We start from the raw sequence: 15,590 nt of genomic DNA, 5'->3' as shown, positions 1-15,590 counted from the left end.
TGTGAGTCACTGAGGCACTTAGCACGCTTCAAATTGCATGAAACTCGACACATACGTCAAAGTTGTCGGTCAAAGCCTTAGAAATGGGCGTGGAGGAGGAGCTCTATAGCGCCACCTTTTGACAAATGTTGGGAGGTTAGTCTTACCTACAGTCACCAAACTCGGAACATATATTGATCTCATCGAGCCGGACAACTTTCTAATTTACAGTCATTAGCTCTGACCAACAAGATGTCAGATATTTTGGTTTGAATGTGGATTTTTTTGAATAATCAGGCTCTGACTTTTTATGTACTCCTCGTAGGAGATTCACGCAATCCCCACGAAACTCGGTCAACGTAAAAAAAATAAAAAAAAGACACAGAAGATGCTAAATTGACTAAATCTGCTGTAATTATTTTGATTATTTAAATTCCTTTTTATGTAAAGCACTTTGAATTACCATTGTGTATGAAATAAGCTGTATAAATAAAGCTTAGATATTTTAGTTATTACTTTGACAGTCAAAATAACTTAAGTCTTATAAGTCTTATTCGAACTAGATTGTTAAGTCTTGTTTAGATATTAAGATATTAAGTCTTGTTTTCTGAAAATGTGTAAAAAAAAAAAAAAAAAACGAAGCGAGTTTTCACTAAAAACAAGAACAAATATCTGCCAATGGGGTCAGAAAAATAAACAATTCTAAGGGAAAACAAGATAATTTTTCTGACCCAATTGGCAGATATTTGTTCTTGTTTTAAGCATAAAGTCACTTATGTATAGATATTTATATTGGAAAACAAGACAAAAATACGGAGGAACAAAATTATTTTTTTTGCAGTGTGTCTATATAAATGTGAACACTACACTGCTGTTCTTATTATATTTCTCTTGTTTTCCAGTACAAATATATAAACATTCTTAAATCAAGAGACATCTACTGGAGAAGCAAAATGACTTTTGATGCAAAATGATTCTCTTTTTCTGAAAAATTGCTCAAAATTAAGTGAGTTTTTGCTTAAAACAACTACAACAACAACAAAAAATATCTGCCATTGGGGTCAGAAAAATAATCTTGTTTTGCCATTAAATTAAGTTTATTTTTCTGACCCCATTGGCAGTTATTTGTTCTTGTTTTAAACACTTAACTTTGATGATTTTTTCAAAAAGCAAGTCATTCTTCAGTCATTTTGCTAATCAAGTAAATGTATCTTGCTTTAAGAATGTTTAGATATTTGTACTGGATGTAAAACAAGACAAAAATACAGAGGAAGAACATAATTTTTTGCAGTGCATGTCCTTCACATCGAGAAGCGTTGAGTGCTGATGCCATCGTAACCAATAACTAAATGAACAATGACATTACCGACGCTGAAAAATCTGTTGAAAAGTCACGCAATTATCGCGTTTTCACGATCAATCGCGTGTGCTTGTGTGAGAGCATGTGAAATGAGAGTGCTTGCTGATGGCTCGAGCACACTTCATTGTGTGAATTTTTGTTCAAAATCATTTAAAAAAACTCTTTCAGTACTTCAGAAATAAGAGTTCATCAGCACATGCCCACACACACCGAATGAGACTTGAGAAAACAACACAAAGTGTTAATGTGATGCTACGGCTCACCGAGCAGCACTTCATCACTAAACTAAAAGGCGTAAAATAATGCGGCGCGAATCAATTTTGGCTCCGACGCCGTTCGGCGGTGTTTTTAAGGCGGTGCACGCTTCCCCCCCTTTTCTCTTGAGCTGTGAAAAATTATTATGGGTAACAGGTTTTTTACAAGGTGACGAAACATGGATCTGGCACTGACATCAGCTGGAGTTGTTTTCGTGCATCATGCATATTCATGAATTACTCAGTCCTATAAAAAACGATTACATCGCTGTTCTATTTTCATCATTCACGGTGCACAAGATGTCAGATTTATAAAAGCACTGTGGAAACTTGGAAAATACTCACGAATAAACATCATTATCCACAACGATTCCCTCCGTCAGGTTCGGCCACGTTGTTGCAAGGTGCAGCTCACTGAAAAAGTGTGATTTGATTTACACATTCAGCTTTTACTAATCATATTTTTTGCTTATAACATTTGACCTGAATGACCCAGGGACATTGTTTTACTCTAGTTTCAGTATCACTATCCTTCTTTAACATTTGGATTTCTGTCAAAAACAAACTTCAAACTCCTCATGCAGCTTTCACTGAGTCTCCACTAAATTTGGGTCAAGTGATTGGTTAAGAGTTATTGAAAGTATTTTGATACTATGTGTGCTTAATTGCATCTTAATATCTGTTTGACTTGAGGCAACGTCTTGGCAATGCTTTGTCGTTCTGAATGGAAGTGATGTAATTGTCATTGACGGTCCATGAGGAGTTTGGGGTCAGTGCCACCTACTGGACAAAACACTGCAAACATGTCTATATGGGAGAAAGACTCGTGTCACATTTCACCCTAAAATAAAAACATTTAAATGCTCAGTCTCTTACTGTAACTAATGTACCTTTACTGTAATGCTAAAACAAATCAATCTGTCAAAGTATATTTGTAGAGTACAATAGTAAATACACATCATGAGGTTATTTGGTGAATTATAATTTATGACTTTTATGCTGATTGAGAAAAGATTTGCTGAAACAGAATATAATTTTTTGAAAATATTACTGTTTTTAATGTATTTTAGAATAACTAAAAGTTTGGGGTCAGTAAGATTTTTAAATATTTTTGAAAGAAGCCTTTCTGCTCACCAAAGCTGCATTTATTTGTTTAAAAATATGGTGAAAACAGTAATATTGTGAAATATTTTTACAATTTAAAATAACTGTTTTCCTTTTGAATATATTTCAAAATGTAATTTATTCCTGTGATCAAAGCTGAATTTTCAGTATCATTACTCCAGTCTTCAGTGTCACATGATCCTTCAGAAATCATTTTAATATGCTGATTTGATGTCATTTTTTCAGGATTCTCTGATGAACAGAAAGTTCAAAATAAGCATTTATATGAAATTTGTCTTTACTGTCACTTTTGATCAATTTAATGCATCCTTGGTCAATAACATTTTTTCAATTTATTCCATTTAAATTTTAACAATTAAATAATCTGATTTTAAACATTTAAAAATATCTTACACGGTATCACAGTTTCCAAATATTAAATCAACACATACAACAAATATTGAATCAGCAAAAACTTTGAATCATAAATGTTTCTTTAGCAGCAAATCAGCATATTAGAATGATTTCTGTTAAAACAGGCTAGCTTCATGCTAAAACAAGCTAGCTTAATGTAAAAACATGTTTAAACTTGTTAGCGTCATGCTAAACATGCTAGCTTCATGCTAAACCTTGCTAGCTTCATGTTAAATCTTGTTAGCTTCATGCAAAAACATATTAAAACATGCTAGCTTCAAATTAAAACATACTTAAACTGGCTAGCTTCATGTTAAATCATGATAGCTTAATGTTAAAACTTAGTTGCGTCCCAAATGACGCATTATACACTATGCGCTTATGCACTATGCGCTTATGCACTATGCACTTATGCACTATGCAATATGTACTTATGCACTATGTACTTATGCACAATGCTCTTATGCACTATGCGCTTATGCACTATGCTCTTATGCACTATGCGCTTATGCACTATGCACTTATGCACTATGCGCTTATGCACTATGCGCTTATGCACTATGCGCTTATGCACTATGCAATATGTACTTATGCACTATGTACTTATGCACTATGCTCTTATGCACTATGCGCTTATGCACTATGCGCTTATGCACTATGCTCTTATGCACTATGCACTATGCGCTTATGCACTATGCACTTATGCACTATGCAATATGTACTTATGCACTATGTACTTATGCACTATGCGCTTATGCACTATGCTCTTATGCACTATGTACTTATGCACTATGCAATATGTACTTATGACTATGTACTTATGCACAATGCTCTTATGCACTATGCGCTTATGCACTATGCTCTTATGCACTATGCAATATGTACTTATGCACTATGTACTTATGCACTATGTACTTATGCACTATGCTCTTATGCACTATGCGCTTATGCACTATGCGCTTATGCACTATGTACTTATGCACAATGCTCTTATGCACTATGTGCTTATGCATTATACAATATGTACTTATGCACTATGTACTTATGCGCAATGCATTTATTCACTATGCACTATGTACTTATGCACTATGCTCTTATGCACTATGTGCTTATGCACTATGCGCTTATGCACTATGCAATATGTACTTATGCACTATGTGCTTATGCACTATGCAATATGTACTTATGCACTATGTACTTATGCACTATGCGCTTATGCACTATGCTCTTATGCACTATGCAATATGTACTTATGACTATGTACTTATGCACAATGCTCTTATGCACTATGCGCTTATGCACTATGCTCTTATGCACTATGCAATATGTACTTATGCACTATGTACTTATGCACTATGCTCTTATGCACTATGCGCTTATGCACTATGCGCTTATGCACTATGCGCTTATGCACTATGTACTTATGCACAATGCTCTTATGCACTATGTGCTTATGCATTATACAATATGTACTTATGCAATATGTACTTATGCACTATGTACTTATGCGCAATGCATTTATTCACTATGCACTATGTACTTATGCACTATGTGCTTATGCACTATGCGCTTATGCACTATGCAATATGTACTTATGCACTATGTGCTTATGCACTATGCAATATGTACTTATGCACTATGTACTTATGCACTATGCGCTTATGCACTATGCTCTTATGCACTATGTACTTATGCACTATGCAATATGTACTTATGACTATGTACTTATGCACAATGCTCTTATGCACTATGCGCTTATGCACTATGCTCTTATGCACTATGCAATATGTACTTATGCACTATGTACTTATGCACTATGCTCTTATGCACTATGCGCTTATGCACTATGCGCTTATGCACTATGTACTTATGCACAATGCTCTTATGCACTATGTGCTTATGCATTATACAATATGTACTTATGCACTATGTACTTATGCGCAATGCATTTATTCACTATGCACTATGTACTTATGCACTATGCTCTTATGCACTATGTGCTTATGCACTATGCGCTTATGCACTATGCAATATGTACTTATGCACTATGTGCTTATGCACTATGCAATATGTACTTATGCACTATGTACTTATGCACTATGCGCTTATGCACTATGCTCTTATGCACTATGCGATATGTACTTATGCACTATGTACTTATGCACAATGCTCTTATGCACTATGTGCTTATGCACTATGCAATATGTACTTATGCACTATGTACTTATGCACTATGCACTTATTCACTATGCACTATGTACTTATGCACTATGCACTATGCACTTGTGCACTATGCGCTTATGCTCTATGCGCTTATGCACTTATGCACTATGTACTTATGCACTATGTACTTATGCACTATGCACTTATGCACTATGCACTTATTCACTATGCACTATGTACTTATGCACTATGCAATATGTACTTATGACTATGTACTTATGCACAATGCTCTTATGCACTATGTGCTTATGCATTATACAATATGTACTTATGCACTATGTACTTATGCACAATGCATTTATTCACTATGCACTATGTACTTATGCACTATGCACTTATGCTCTATGCTCTTATACACTATGCGCTTATGCACTTATACACTATGTACTTATGCACTATGCTCTTATGCACTATGCGCTTATGCACTATGCAATATGTACTTATGCACTATGTACTTATGCACAATGCTCTTATGCACTATGTGCTTATGCACTATGCAATATGTACTTATGCACTATGCACTTATGCACTATGCGCTTATGCACTATGCTCTTATGCACGCTCTTATGCACTATGCGCTTATGCACTATGCAATATGTACTTATGCACTATGTACTTATGCACAATGCTCTTATGCACTATGTGCTTATGCACTATGCAATATGTACTTATGCACTATGTACTTATGCACTATGCACTTATTCACTATGCACTTATGCACTATGTACTTATGCACTATGCACTTATTCACTATGCACTATGCGCTTGTGCACTATGCGCTTATGCTCTATGCGCTTATGCACTATGTACTTATGCACTATGCACTTATGCACTATGCACTTATTCACTATGCACTATGTACTTATGCACAATGCTCTTATACACTATGCACTTATGCACTATGTACTTATGCACTATGCACTTATGCACTATGTACTTATGCACTATGCACTTATTCACTATGCAATATGCACTTATGCACTATGTACTTATTCACTATGCACTATGCACTATGTACTTATGCACTATGCACTTATTCACTATGCAATATGCACTTATGCACTATGTACTTATGCACTATGCACTTATTCACTATGCACTATGTACTTATTCACTATGCAATATGTACTTATGCACTATGTACTTATGCACAATGCTCTTATACACTATGCGCTTATGCACTTATGCACTATGCACTTATGCACTATGTACTTATGCACTATGCACTTATTCACTATGCACTTATGCTCTATGCTCTTATACACTATGCGCTTATGCACTTATGCACTATGTACTTATGCACTATGCTCTTATGCACTATGCACTGATGCACTATGCACCAATTAATGCTAACCACAAGCAAAATCATGACTGTAACAATTTTTTACTTTATTTGAGTAAAACCTTCAAACATCAAGCTGTTCAAAGTTATTTTGAACCATCAGATTTGGCTTTGTCAAGCCAACATCAAAGTTTGTCTACAAATTTTACAATCTAGTTCGAAGTTGTAATAATATTTCACAATATTACTGTTTTTACTGCATTTTTGTTAGGTGAGCAGAAGAGACTTCTCTCAAAAAATTATATATATATATTGTATGTATATGTGTATTACATATATGTTTTGTTTTTTGCATTACAGTAGTGAGAATTTGGGCAAAATGTGCTTAATTGTCATGAAAATAATCTCACATTGCCAATAAACCCTGTCAAAAATCTGTCACTGGCACTGCTGCATTAAGATGGATTATGATCAATTTCTTCAGATTTCCTTTTAATGCAGTTTGGTGTAAAGAAAAGCAGCTCTGAACATTAACTACCACCGTGACCTTTGAACACAAACGCACCTGATGGGATCTTCACACGCTCCAAAAGGAAGTTTGCCAAACTCCACGCCGCCCACCTCTCCAGTGAGAAGTGCATCAAAGTCTAAAAACAACACACACACACACACCTTTTCATTTCATATTAACTTTGACTTTCATTTTAGCTTATGATCAAAGTAATATGGTGCAGTGAAATTAATCAACTCAGGATATACGTAGAATATCATCATCTGCCTGTGTAAACATCTTCCGCACTGCTTAATACAGAGGTAAACACTCATAGCGCACCGAATCCACTGAGTAAATGTAATATTGACAGAGATGTTCTGATCGCCACACATGCGAGTCCATGGCAACAGCGAAAGCTTCTCCAATGTATCAAATGAAAATTTCCACACTCCCCAGGAAACAGTCTGCTGCGCCTACAGTGCAAAAAATGATGTTGTTTTTCAGTATTTCTGTCTTGTTTTCCAGCACAAACATCTAAACATTCTTAAATCAAGATACATTTACTGGAGAAGAGAAATGACAGAAAAATATTCTTGTTTCCCCTTTGAATTTTGTACTGGAAAACAAGACAAAATTATTGAGGAAGGATTTTTTGCAGAACTTTTTATGCAATAATAATGCAACGAACAGAAAATAAAGGGCATCATTACAAGGAAAAAGAGGCATCAGATTTTAGTGCCTATCAAAGCTTGAACTGAATTGAGCTGAATAATAACACTATTGTCTGTAGAACTGCTTATAGCTGAAATGAACTAGTTGCATGATTGATTAACTTTACACAGTTATTGAACTGAACGTAGGGGTTGCAAGTCGACATTAATGTGATTAAAGGTGCCCTAGAACACTATTTCACAAGATGTAATATAAGTCTCTGGTGTCCCCAAAATGTGTCTGAAGTTTCAGCTCAAAATACCTCATAGATTTTTTATTTTATTCATGTTCAGCTGTGCTGCTCCAGACATTAATACTGCCCTTGTCTAATGCCTTGAACATGAGCTGGCATATGCAAATATTGGGGGCGTGCATATTAATGATCCCGACTGTTGCGTCACAGTCGGTGTTATGTTGAGATTTGCCTGTTCTTCCGTGGTGTTTTTCACGCACAAGATTTACATAAGAAGGAGGAAACAATGGTGTTTGAGACTCACTGTATGTCATTTCCATGTAAAGAACTCTTATTATTCAACTATGCCGAGGTAAATTCAATTTTAAATTCTAGGGCACCTTTAAAGTCAAGTCGACTAGTCGCTGATGACGTCATTAATGAATACGCCTGAACCTCGAGCTGAGACTCGAACGCGGGTCGCTTTGTGCACAGCTATGGCATATGACCCAGTGCTACCCACAAGGCTATTGCTCCTACAAAACAGCTTATTTTTACTAATTCTTTTGTCTTTGGGTCGTTATATTTCTCACAGATTTCTGCTCGTTCTAAATCAGATACTATGGAAGCTTGTTTCTGCCATGAAATAAAAAATAAAAAAGGTAATTGCAACTTTTTTTATCTCACAATTCTAACTTTTTTTCTCAGAATTGTGAGATATAAACTCACAATTGCATGATATAAAGTCAGAATTGTGAGATAAAATTGTGAATTCAGACTTGTGAGATTCTGTTAGTTTCCTGTGAAGCTGTTTGAAAACAGTTTCTACTGTATAAAGCGCTATAGAAATAAATGTGACTTGACTCAATTGTTCGGACTACAGCTAACCTGATTTCTCACTGCCGTTTCAATGACCTCTCAGCTGTTCTGAAAGCCTTTTTAGTTAAGAGTTTCAGAAGTGAATAACAACAGAAAACACAAGTCTTCAGTGCAGACATTACGTCCGTGAAGCCATCAAACCCTCCTTCACAAGGCTCCCATGAGAGCAACACGCTAAAACGCTGTAGACGTCGCAGCTGATCTCAGATCAGACACACACCTGGCGGCTGCTGAGGCCACGAGCACTGCTGCCAGTCCTGAAGGACGTACGTGAAGCGAATGGCGATGTTGATGGGCGGCAGTGGCGTCAATGGGCAGCCCTGCGGACAGACACGGATGCACAAAACATCAAGAGAATGAAGGAGACAGACTGGAAATATGACAAACAAAAAAGAAGAATATAATTAATTGTACAATTATTATATTTTAACTAAAAACTGCACATATACCTATCAAATGCTATGATTGTTTCTGAAGGTAAAAGCTATGCAAAGTTTCAAAGATCAAACTGCAGATAAATGGAGTTATTGTCTCCTAAAAGAAAGAAACGATTTTGAAATGCCTGCTTAATATTCAGATGTAGTAATGAGCGTTTGGTTTCAGAAACATGCTGTAAAGCCCGAAACACACCAAGCCGATGCTGATGAAATAGTGGCGACGAAAGCAGACTGCGGGGTTGGCTCACGCCGACAGCGTCTGGGTCCAAAGTTGCCCTGACACACCAAACCCAAAAATGAAAATTCCGTCATTAATTACTCACCCTCATGTCGTTCCACACCCGTTAGACCTTCGTTCATCTTCAGAACACAAATTAAGATATTTTTGATAAAATCCGATGGCTCAGTGAGGCCTGCATTGACAGCAAGATAACACTTTCAATGCCCAGAAAGATACTAAAGACATATTAAATCAGTTCATGTGACTACAGTGGTTCAACCTTAATGTTATGAAGCGACGAGAATACTTTTTGTGCGCCAAAAAAACAAATATCGACTTTATTGAACAATGTCTAGTGATGGGCAATTTCAAAACACTGCTTCATGAAGCTTTACGAATCTTTTGTTTCGAATCAGTGGTTCGGAGCGTGTATCAAACTGCCAAAGTCACGCCAAAGACTATAAAATAACACAAGACGCGTCACTTGTATTGTTTTGAATGGGCGAAAATGCAATGCGCCATATGGTGGAATAAGTCCCGCCTTCTAAATAAGAGTCAATCGCCGATTGGTAAAGTCATCGTGTCACTGCAGCGGCCGTTAGAAGCTCCGGTTCCTATAGAAACAGTCAGACGCGCGCCTCCGAAATGAGACACGAGAGACGCGCATTTAGCTTGATCCAGCCTGAAGAATACAGTTTTTTGTCATGATTTGAGTGTTTAGAAACAACATATATGAGACATATATCATTGGTGATTTCAAATATAAAATTTAATCGAAAAATTGGCGCACAACTTTGCAGAATTTGATGTTTCCCCATTCAAAGAGATATGAGCTGCACTTGAAAGTCTGAGAGGCGTTTCAAAGATGGCCGCTGAGTGAAATGACTTGTCTTAACGGGACTTTGATCACGCCCCCTAGTGGTGAACAACTGAAATTTTGAAACACTTATGACGTAACGAAGCCTCGTTTACTGAAATCATGTGACTTTGGCAGTTTGATACATGATCCGAACCACTGATTCGAAACAAAAGATTCGTAAAGCTTCATGAAGCAGTGTTTTGAAATCGCCCATCACTAGATATTGTTGAATAAAGTCGTTATTTAGTTTTTTTGGCACACAAAACGTATTCTCCTCACTTCATAACATTAAGGTTGAAAGTGTTATCTTGCTGTCAATGCAGGCCTCACTGAGCCATTGGATTTTATCAAAAATATCTTAATTTGTGTTCTGAAGATGAACGAAGGTCTTACGGGTGAGGAACGACATGAGGGTGAGTAATTAATGACAGAATTTTCATTTTTGGGTGAACTAACCCTTTAAAAGCACTTTGAACTAACATGAAACAATGAACAATTGTATTTTTATTAACTAATATTAACAATGGTTAATAAATTTGACAGGTCAAATATCATTAAAGCTGTAATACAGCAATGTATACCTTGATTGCAATGTACTGTGAGTTGCTTTGGGTAAAAGCGTCTGCCAAATGCATAATTGTTTACTATAAATGCAATGCTGCAGGAGCAACATCATCAAACTCATAAATCATCAACCTTCCTACTTCATATGGCACGTGTTTTTTACAGTTAAACGTCCACAGAAATCACACCTGATCAGCATGTTATCTGTGTGTTAAACCTAAGTCCGATCTCTCATCATCTGAACTCACAATCTTGTTCTTGAAGATGTCGAGCAGGCCGGACAGGTGGTTGTACTGGCTGGGCGCTTTGCGCAGATGCACCATCTCAAAGTCGGAGCGGACGCCGGGCCCCTGACACTCGCCCGTGTACATCCTCCTCCATTTCTGCTGGATCTGTACAAACAGCGGCACGTGGCTGAAAAACACAGAGAAGAGGAAGTGTGTGGATATAACGTGAGGGCTTCCTATCATGATCTGTGGGCATTTTAACACAGTGAGAAATAAAGCAATGGTGTAGAGTTACATTTAAGCTATTTTAAGGCATGAATAAATTATAATATAACATTTAAATATGTCATTATTAAAGATGAGTTTTAAGAGAGACAACTTTAACACATAAAGGTGGTCTGTAGTTCCTGTGCTCTGGTGTCTGCTGCTCATCTAGCAGGTGAACACACACGTTAACAACAGCTCAACAGCGCCACCTGATGTCAAAATCGCAGCAGTGCGGCTCTAAGTATACTGCAGCAATATGACAGATGCAATTGCATTCATAAAGAAAATATTTGTTTTCAATTAATCACAAAGAGCATCTCTCAACACCCATCATTCATATCATCGTATGAACAATTACAGTGAATATATTAGGCATCCACTGCAGAACAGTAATAACAAAACACATCACAATAACTTAATACACAGCATGTCCACATAAAGCATTTAAAAAGAGACTGACAGATTATTGAAACAACCATCTATCCCATAACGCCCCATGCGATAATCCTCCTCTAGCGTTTCCATATAGCGATGCATGTGTTGCAGCGCAGAGATGTTTATAACATGTCAATCTAACTTCATAAATGATCATTAATGTGTTAAAACATATTTCACACTGACAAAGAGACAGATGTTTTCCAATATGACACATGTCAATACAGACTTCATTAAGATACTCAGCTTTTTAGGAGGTGTATTAAAATAGAGTGAGATTAGAGGTTTATAATAATAGGGCATAACACATAAACATAATAAACTATTATTAATAACTATACATGGAACCCTTTCATTAAGTACATTACTAAAATATTAGACTTTAAAATTAACAATAGAGCCTAAACTATGATATTCAACTATTTATTTTCAGATATAATAATTACACTCAAATGTAAACTGTTTATATACAACTCAGCTGCACATAAGGTAGTTTTCATAAACACTTGTCTTTATGATAAATTTATTCATGCATGCATTTATAATTAACAGTAATAAGCTCCTCCTCGTGTTTTTTATAGCTAACTAACGAACTGTGAACATTGTATAACTTTCCTGAGGTAAATGCAACGTTAGTATTCTAGACAAGCTGTCTTTCCACTGATTTGAGTGATTACATGAGGCATGATTCATTTCAGTAAGTTGTCTGTATCTTTCAACATACCTTTTGATGTTCATGCATGTTTTTCGTGGTATAACTAGTATTAAAGTGGAAAAAAGAAATTGAACTGAGGTGCTACAGCGATCACGTCACATGTAAGAGTGTCAAAAAGCCATTTACTGTTTGAATTTTGTGATAAAACAGGCAGAATTTAAAAGCTGAGCCTTTGTTTCTTATCAGAAGTCACAATATTGGATGGGAGGCGTTACAAATAATGTTTGGTGTAGGGAAAACTGCGGATCTGGCAACTCTAGGCTTGAACTACAGGTGATTTTTTTTACATTTGGTGTGTTATTGTCATGTTAACTTTGACAGCCCTAAATTCAACACAATAGACATTTTCATTACACAGTAGGAGTTGCAGTGTGACACGTTTTTTCCGTCCTCTTTTGATTGACAGGATATAAACTGCCCTGATCATCTGCTGTTTTTAAACAATCAATAACTATAAAAATTGTAATGATAATATTAATAAACCATAACAATAAAGTATTATTAAGGATGATGGGTTTGCACTGTGACTGTAACACCAGATGCTTTCAATCTGAACCAGTGAATCGTTTGACTAATGTGACTAAAAGGGCCATTTCGTATGGAAGCTGGTTTCCGCCGCTAAACAAAAGATAAAAAGGTAATTGCCACTTTTTATCTCACAATTCTGACTTTTTTCTCACAATTGAGATATAAACTCGCAATGGCAAGTTATGAAATCCAATATTGAGGAAAAAAAGACTGACTTTTGCAATTCTGACTTCACAACTCACAATTCTGAATTTATAACTTGCAACTGTGAAGTTATATCGCGCAATTCTAACTTTACAAGACGCAAATGTGAGTTAAAAGTCAGAATTGCTAGATATAAAGTCAGAATTGCGAGATATAAAGTCAGAATTGTGAGATATAAAGTCAGAGTTGCGAGATATAAAGTCAGAATTGCGAGATATAAAGTCAGAGTTGCGAGATATAAACAAAATTGCGAGATATAAAGTCAGAATTGCGAGATATAAAGTCAGAATTGCGAGTTATAAAGTCAGAATTGCGAGATATAAACAAAATTGCGAGATATAAAGTCAGAATTGCGAGATATAAACAAAATTGCGAGATATAAAGTCAGAATTGCGAGATATAAACAAAATTGCGAGATATAAAGTCAGAATTGCGAGATATAAACAAAATTGCGAGATATAAAGTCAGAATTGCGAGATATAAAGTCAGAATTGCGAGTTATAAAGTCAGAATTGCGAGATATAAAGTCAGAGTTGCGAGATATAAAGTCAGAATTGCGAGATATAAAGTCAGAATTGCGAGATATAAAGTCAGAGTTGCGAGATATAAAGTCAGAATTGCGAGATATAAAGTCAGAGTTGCGAGATATAAACAAAATTGCGAGATATAAAGTCAGAATTGCGAGATATAAAGTCAGAATTGCGAGTTATAAAGTCAGAATTGCGAGATATAAAGTCAGAATTGCGAGTTATAAAGTCAGAATTGCAAGTTATAAGTCAGAATTCAGAATAAACAAAACTGCGAGATATAAATCAAATTGCGAGATATAAAGTCAAATTGCGAGATATAAAGCGATTGCGAGTTATAAAGTCAGATTGCGAGTTATAAAGTCAGAATTGCAAGTTATAAAGTCAGAGTTGCGAGATATAAACAAAATTGCGAGATATAAAGTCAGAATTGCGAGTTATAAAGTCAGAATTGCGAGATATAAAGTCAGAATTGCGAGTTATAAAGTCAGAATTGCAAGTTATAAAGTCAGAATTGCGAGATATAAAGTCAGAATTGCGAGTTATAAAGTCAGAATTGCAAGTTATAAAGTCAGAATTGCGAGATATAAACAAAATTGCGAGATATAAAGTCAGAATTGCGAGTTATAAAGTCAGAATTGCGAGTTATAAAGTCAGAATTGCGAGATATAAACACAATTGCGAGTTATAAAGTCAGAATTGCGAGATATAAAGTCAGAATTGCGAGTTATAAAGTCAGAATTGCGAGATATAAACAAAATTGCGAGATATAAAGTCAGAATTGCGAGATATAAAGTCAGAATTGCGAGTTATAAAGTCAGAATTCCGAGATATAAACACAATTGCGAGATATAAAGTCAGAATTGCGAGTTATAAAGTCAGAGTTGCGTGATATAAACAAAATTGCGAGATATAAAGTCAGAATTGCAAGTTATAAAGTCAGAATTGCGAGATATAGTCAGAATTGCGAGTTATAAAGTCAGAATAGCGAGATATAAAGTCAGAATTGCGAGATATAAAGTCAGAATTGCGAGTTATAAAGTCAGAATTGCGAGATATAAACAAAATTGCGAGATATAAAGTCAGAATTGTGAGATATAAAGTCAGAATTGCGAGTTATAAAGTCAGAATTGCGAGATATAAACACAATTGTGAGATATAAAGTCAGAATTGCAAGTTATAAAGTCAGAATTGCGAGATATAAAGTCAGAATTGCGAGATATAAACAAAATTTATAAAGTCAGAATTGCGAGTTATAAAGTCAGAATTGCGAGATATAAACGAGATATAAAAAATTGCGAGATATAACACAATTGTGAGATATAAAGTCAGAATTGCGAGATATAAAGTCAGAATTGCGAGATATAAAGTCAGAATTGCGAGATATAAACACAATTGTGAGATATAAAGTCAGAATTGCGAGATATAAACACAATTGCGAGTTATAAAGTCAGAATTGCGAGATATAAAGTCAGAATTGCGAGTTATAAAGTCAGAATTGCGAGATATAAACACAATTGTGAGATATAAAGTCAGAATTGTGAGATATAAACACAATTGTGAGATATAAAGTCAGAATTGCGAGTTATAAACAAAATTGCGAGATATAAGTCAGTCAGATATAAACAAAATTGCGAGATATAAACGAGTTATAAAAAATTGCGAGATATAAAGTCAGAATTGCGAGATATAAAGTCAGAATTGCGAGATATAAACACAATTGCGAGATATAAGTC

The 15,590-nt window shown here is 35.5% G+C and overlaps 1 protein-coding gene across 4 annotated transcripts in view; it reads right to left on the bottom strand.

Annotated features, from left to right (window-relative positions):
• The window catches only part of rab3gap1 (RAB3 GTPase activating protein subunit 1), a 51,015-nt gene that overhangs the window by 29,543 nt on the left and 5,882 nt on the right, over positions 1-15,590 (bottom strand). For all 4 annotated transcript variants that reach the window (XM_048194758.1, XM_048194759.1, XM_048194760.1 and 1 more), the window contains exons 7-10: positions 11,200-11,365; positions 9,092-9,191; positions 7,182-7,263; positions 1,939-2,007 (exon numbers count right to left, since the gene is read on the bottom strand). In XM_048194758.1, coding sequence (XP_048050715.1) covers positions 1,939-2,007; positions 7,182-7,263; positions 9,092-9,191; positions 11,200-11,365 — 417 coding nt within the window. The remainder of the gene's footprint in view (positions 1-1,938; positions 2,008-7,181; positions 7,264-9,091; positions 9,192-11,199; positions 11,366-15,590) is intronic.

The sequence above is a fragment of the Megalobrama amblycephala genome, linkage group LG6 (assembly GCF_018812025.1).
Source record: "Megalobrama amblycephala isolate DHTTF-2021 linkage group LG6, ASM1881202v1, whole genome shotgun sequence".
Taxonomy (NCBI): domain Eukaryota; kingdom Metazoa; phylum Chordata; class Actinopteri; order Cypriniformes; family Xenocyprididae; genus Megalobrama; species Megalobrama amblycephala.
Note: the sequence above shows the minus strand (reverse complement) of the source record. Positions and strands in the feature narration are given on the sequence as shown.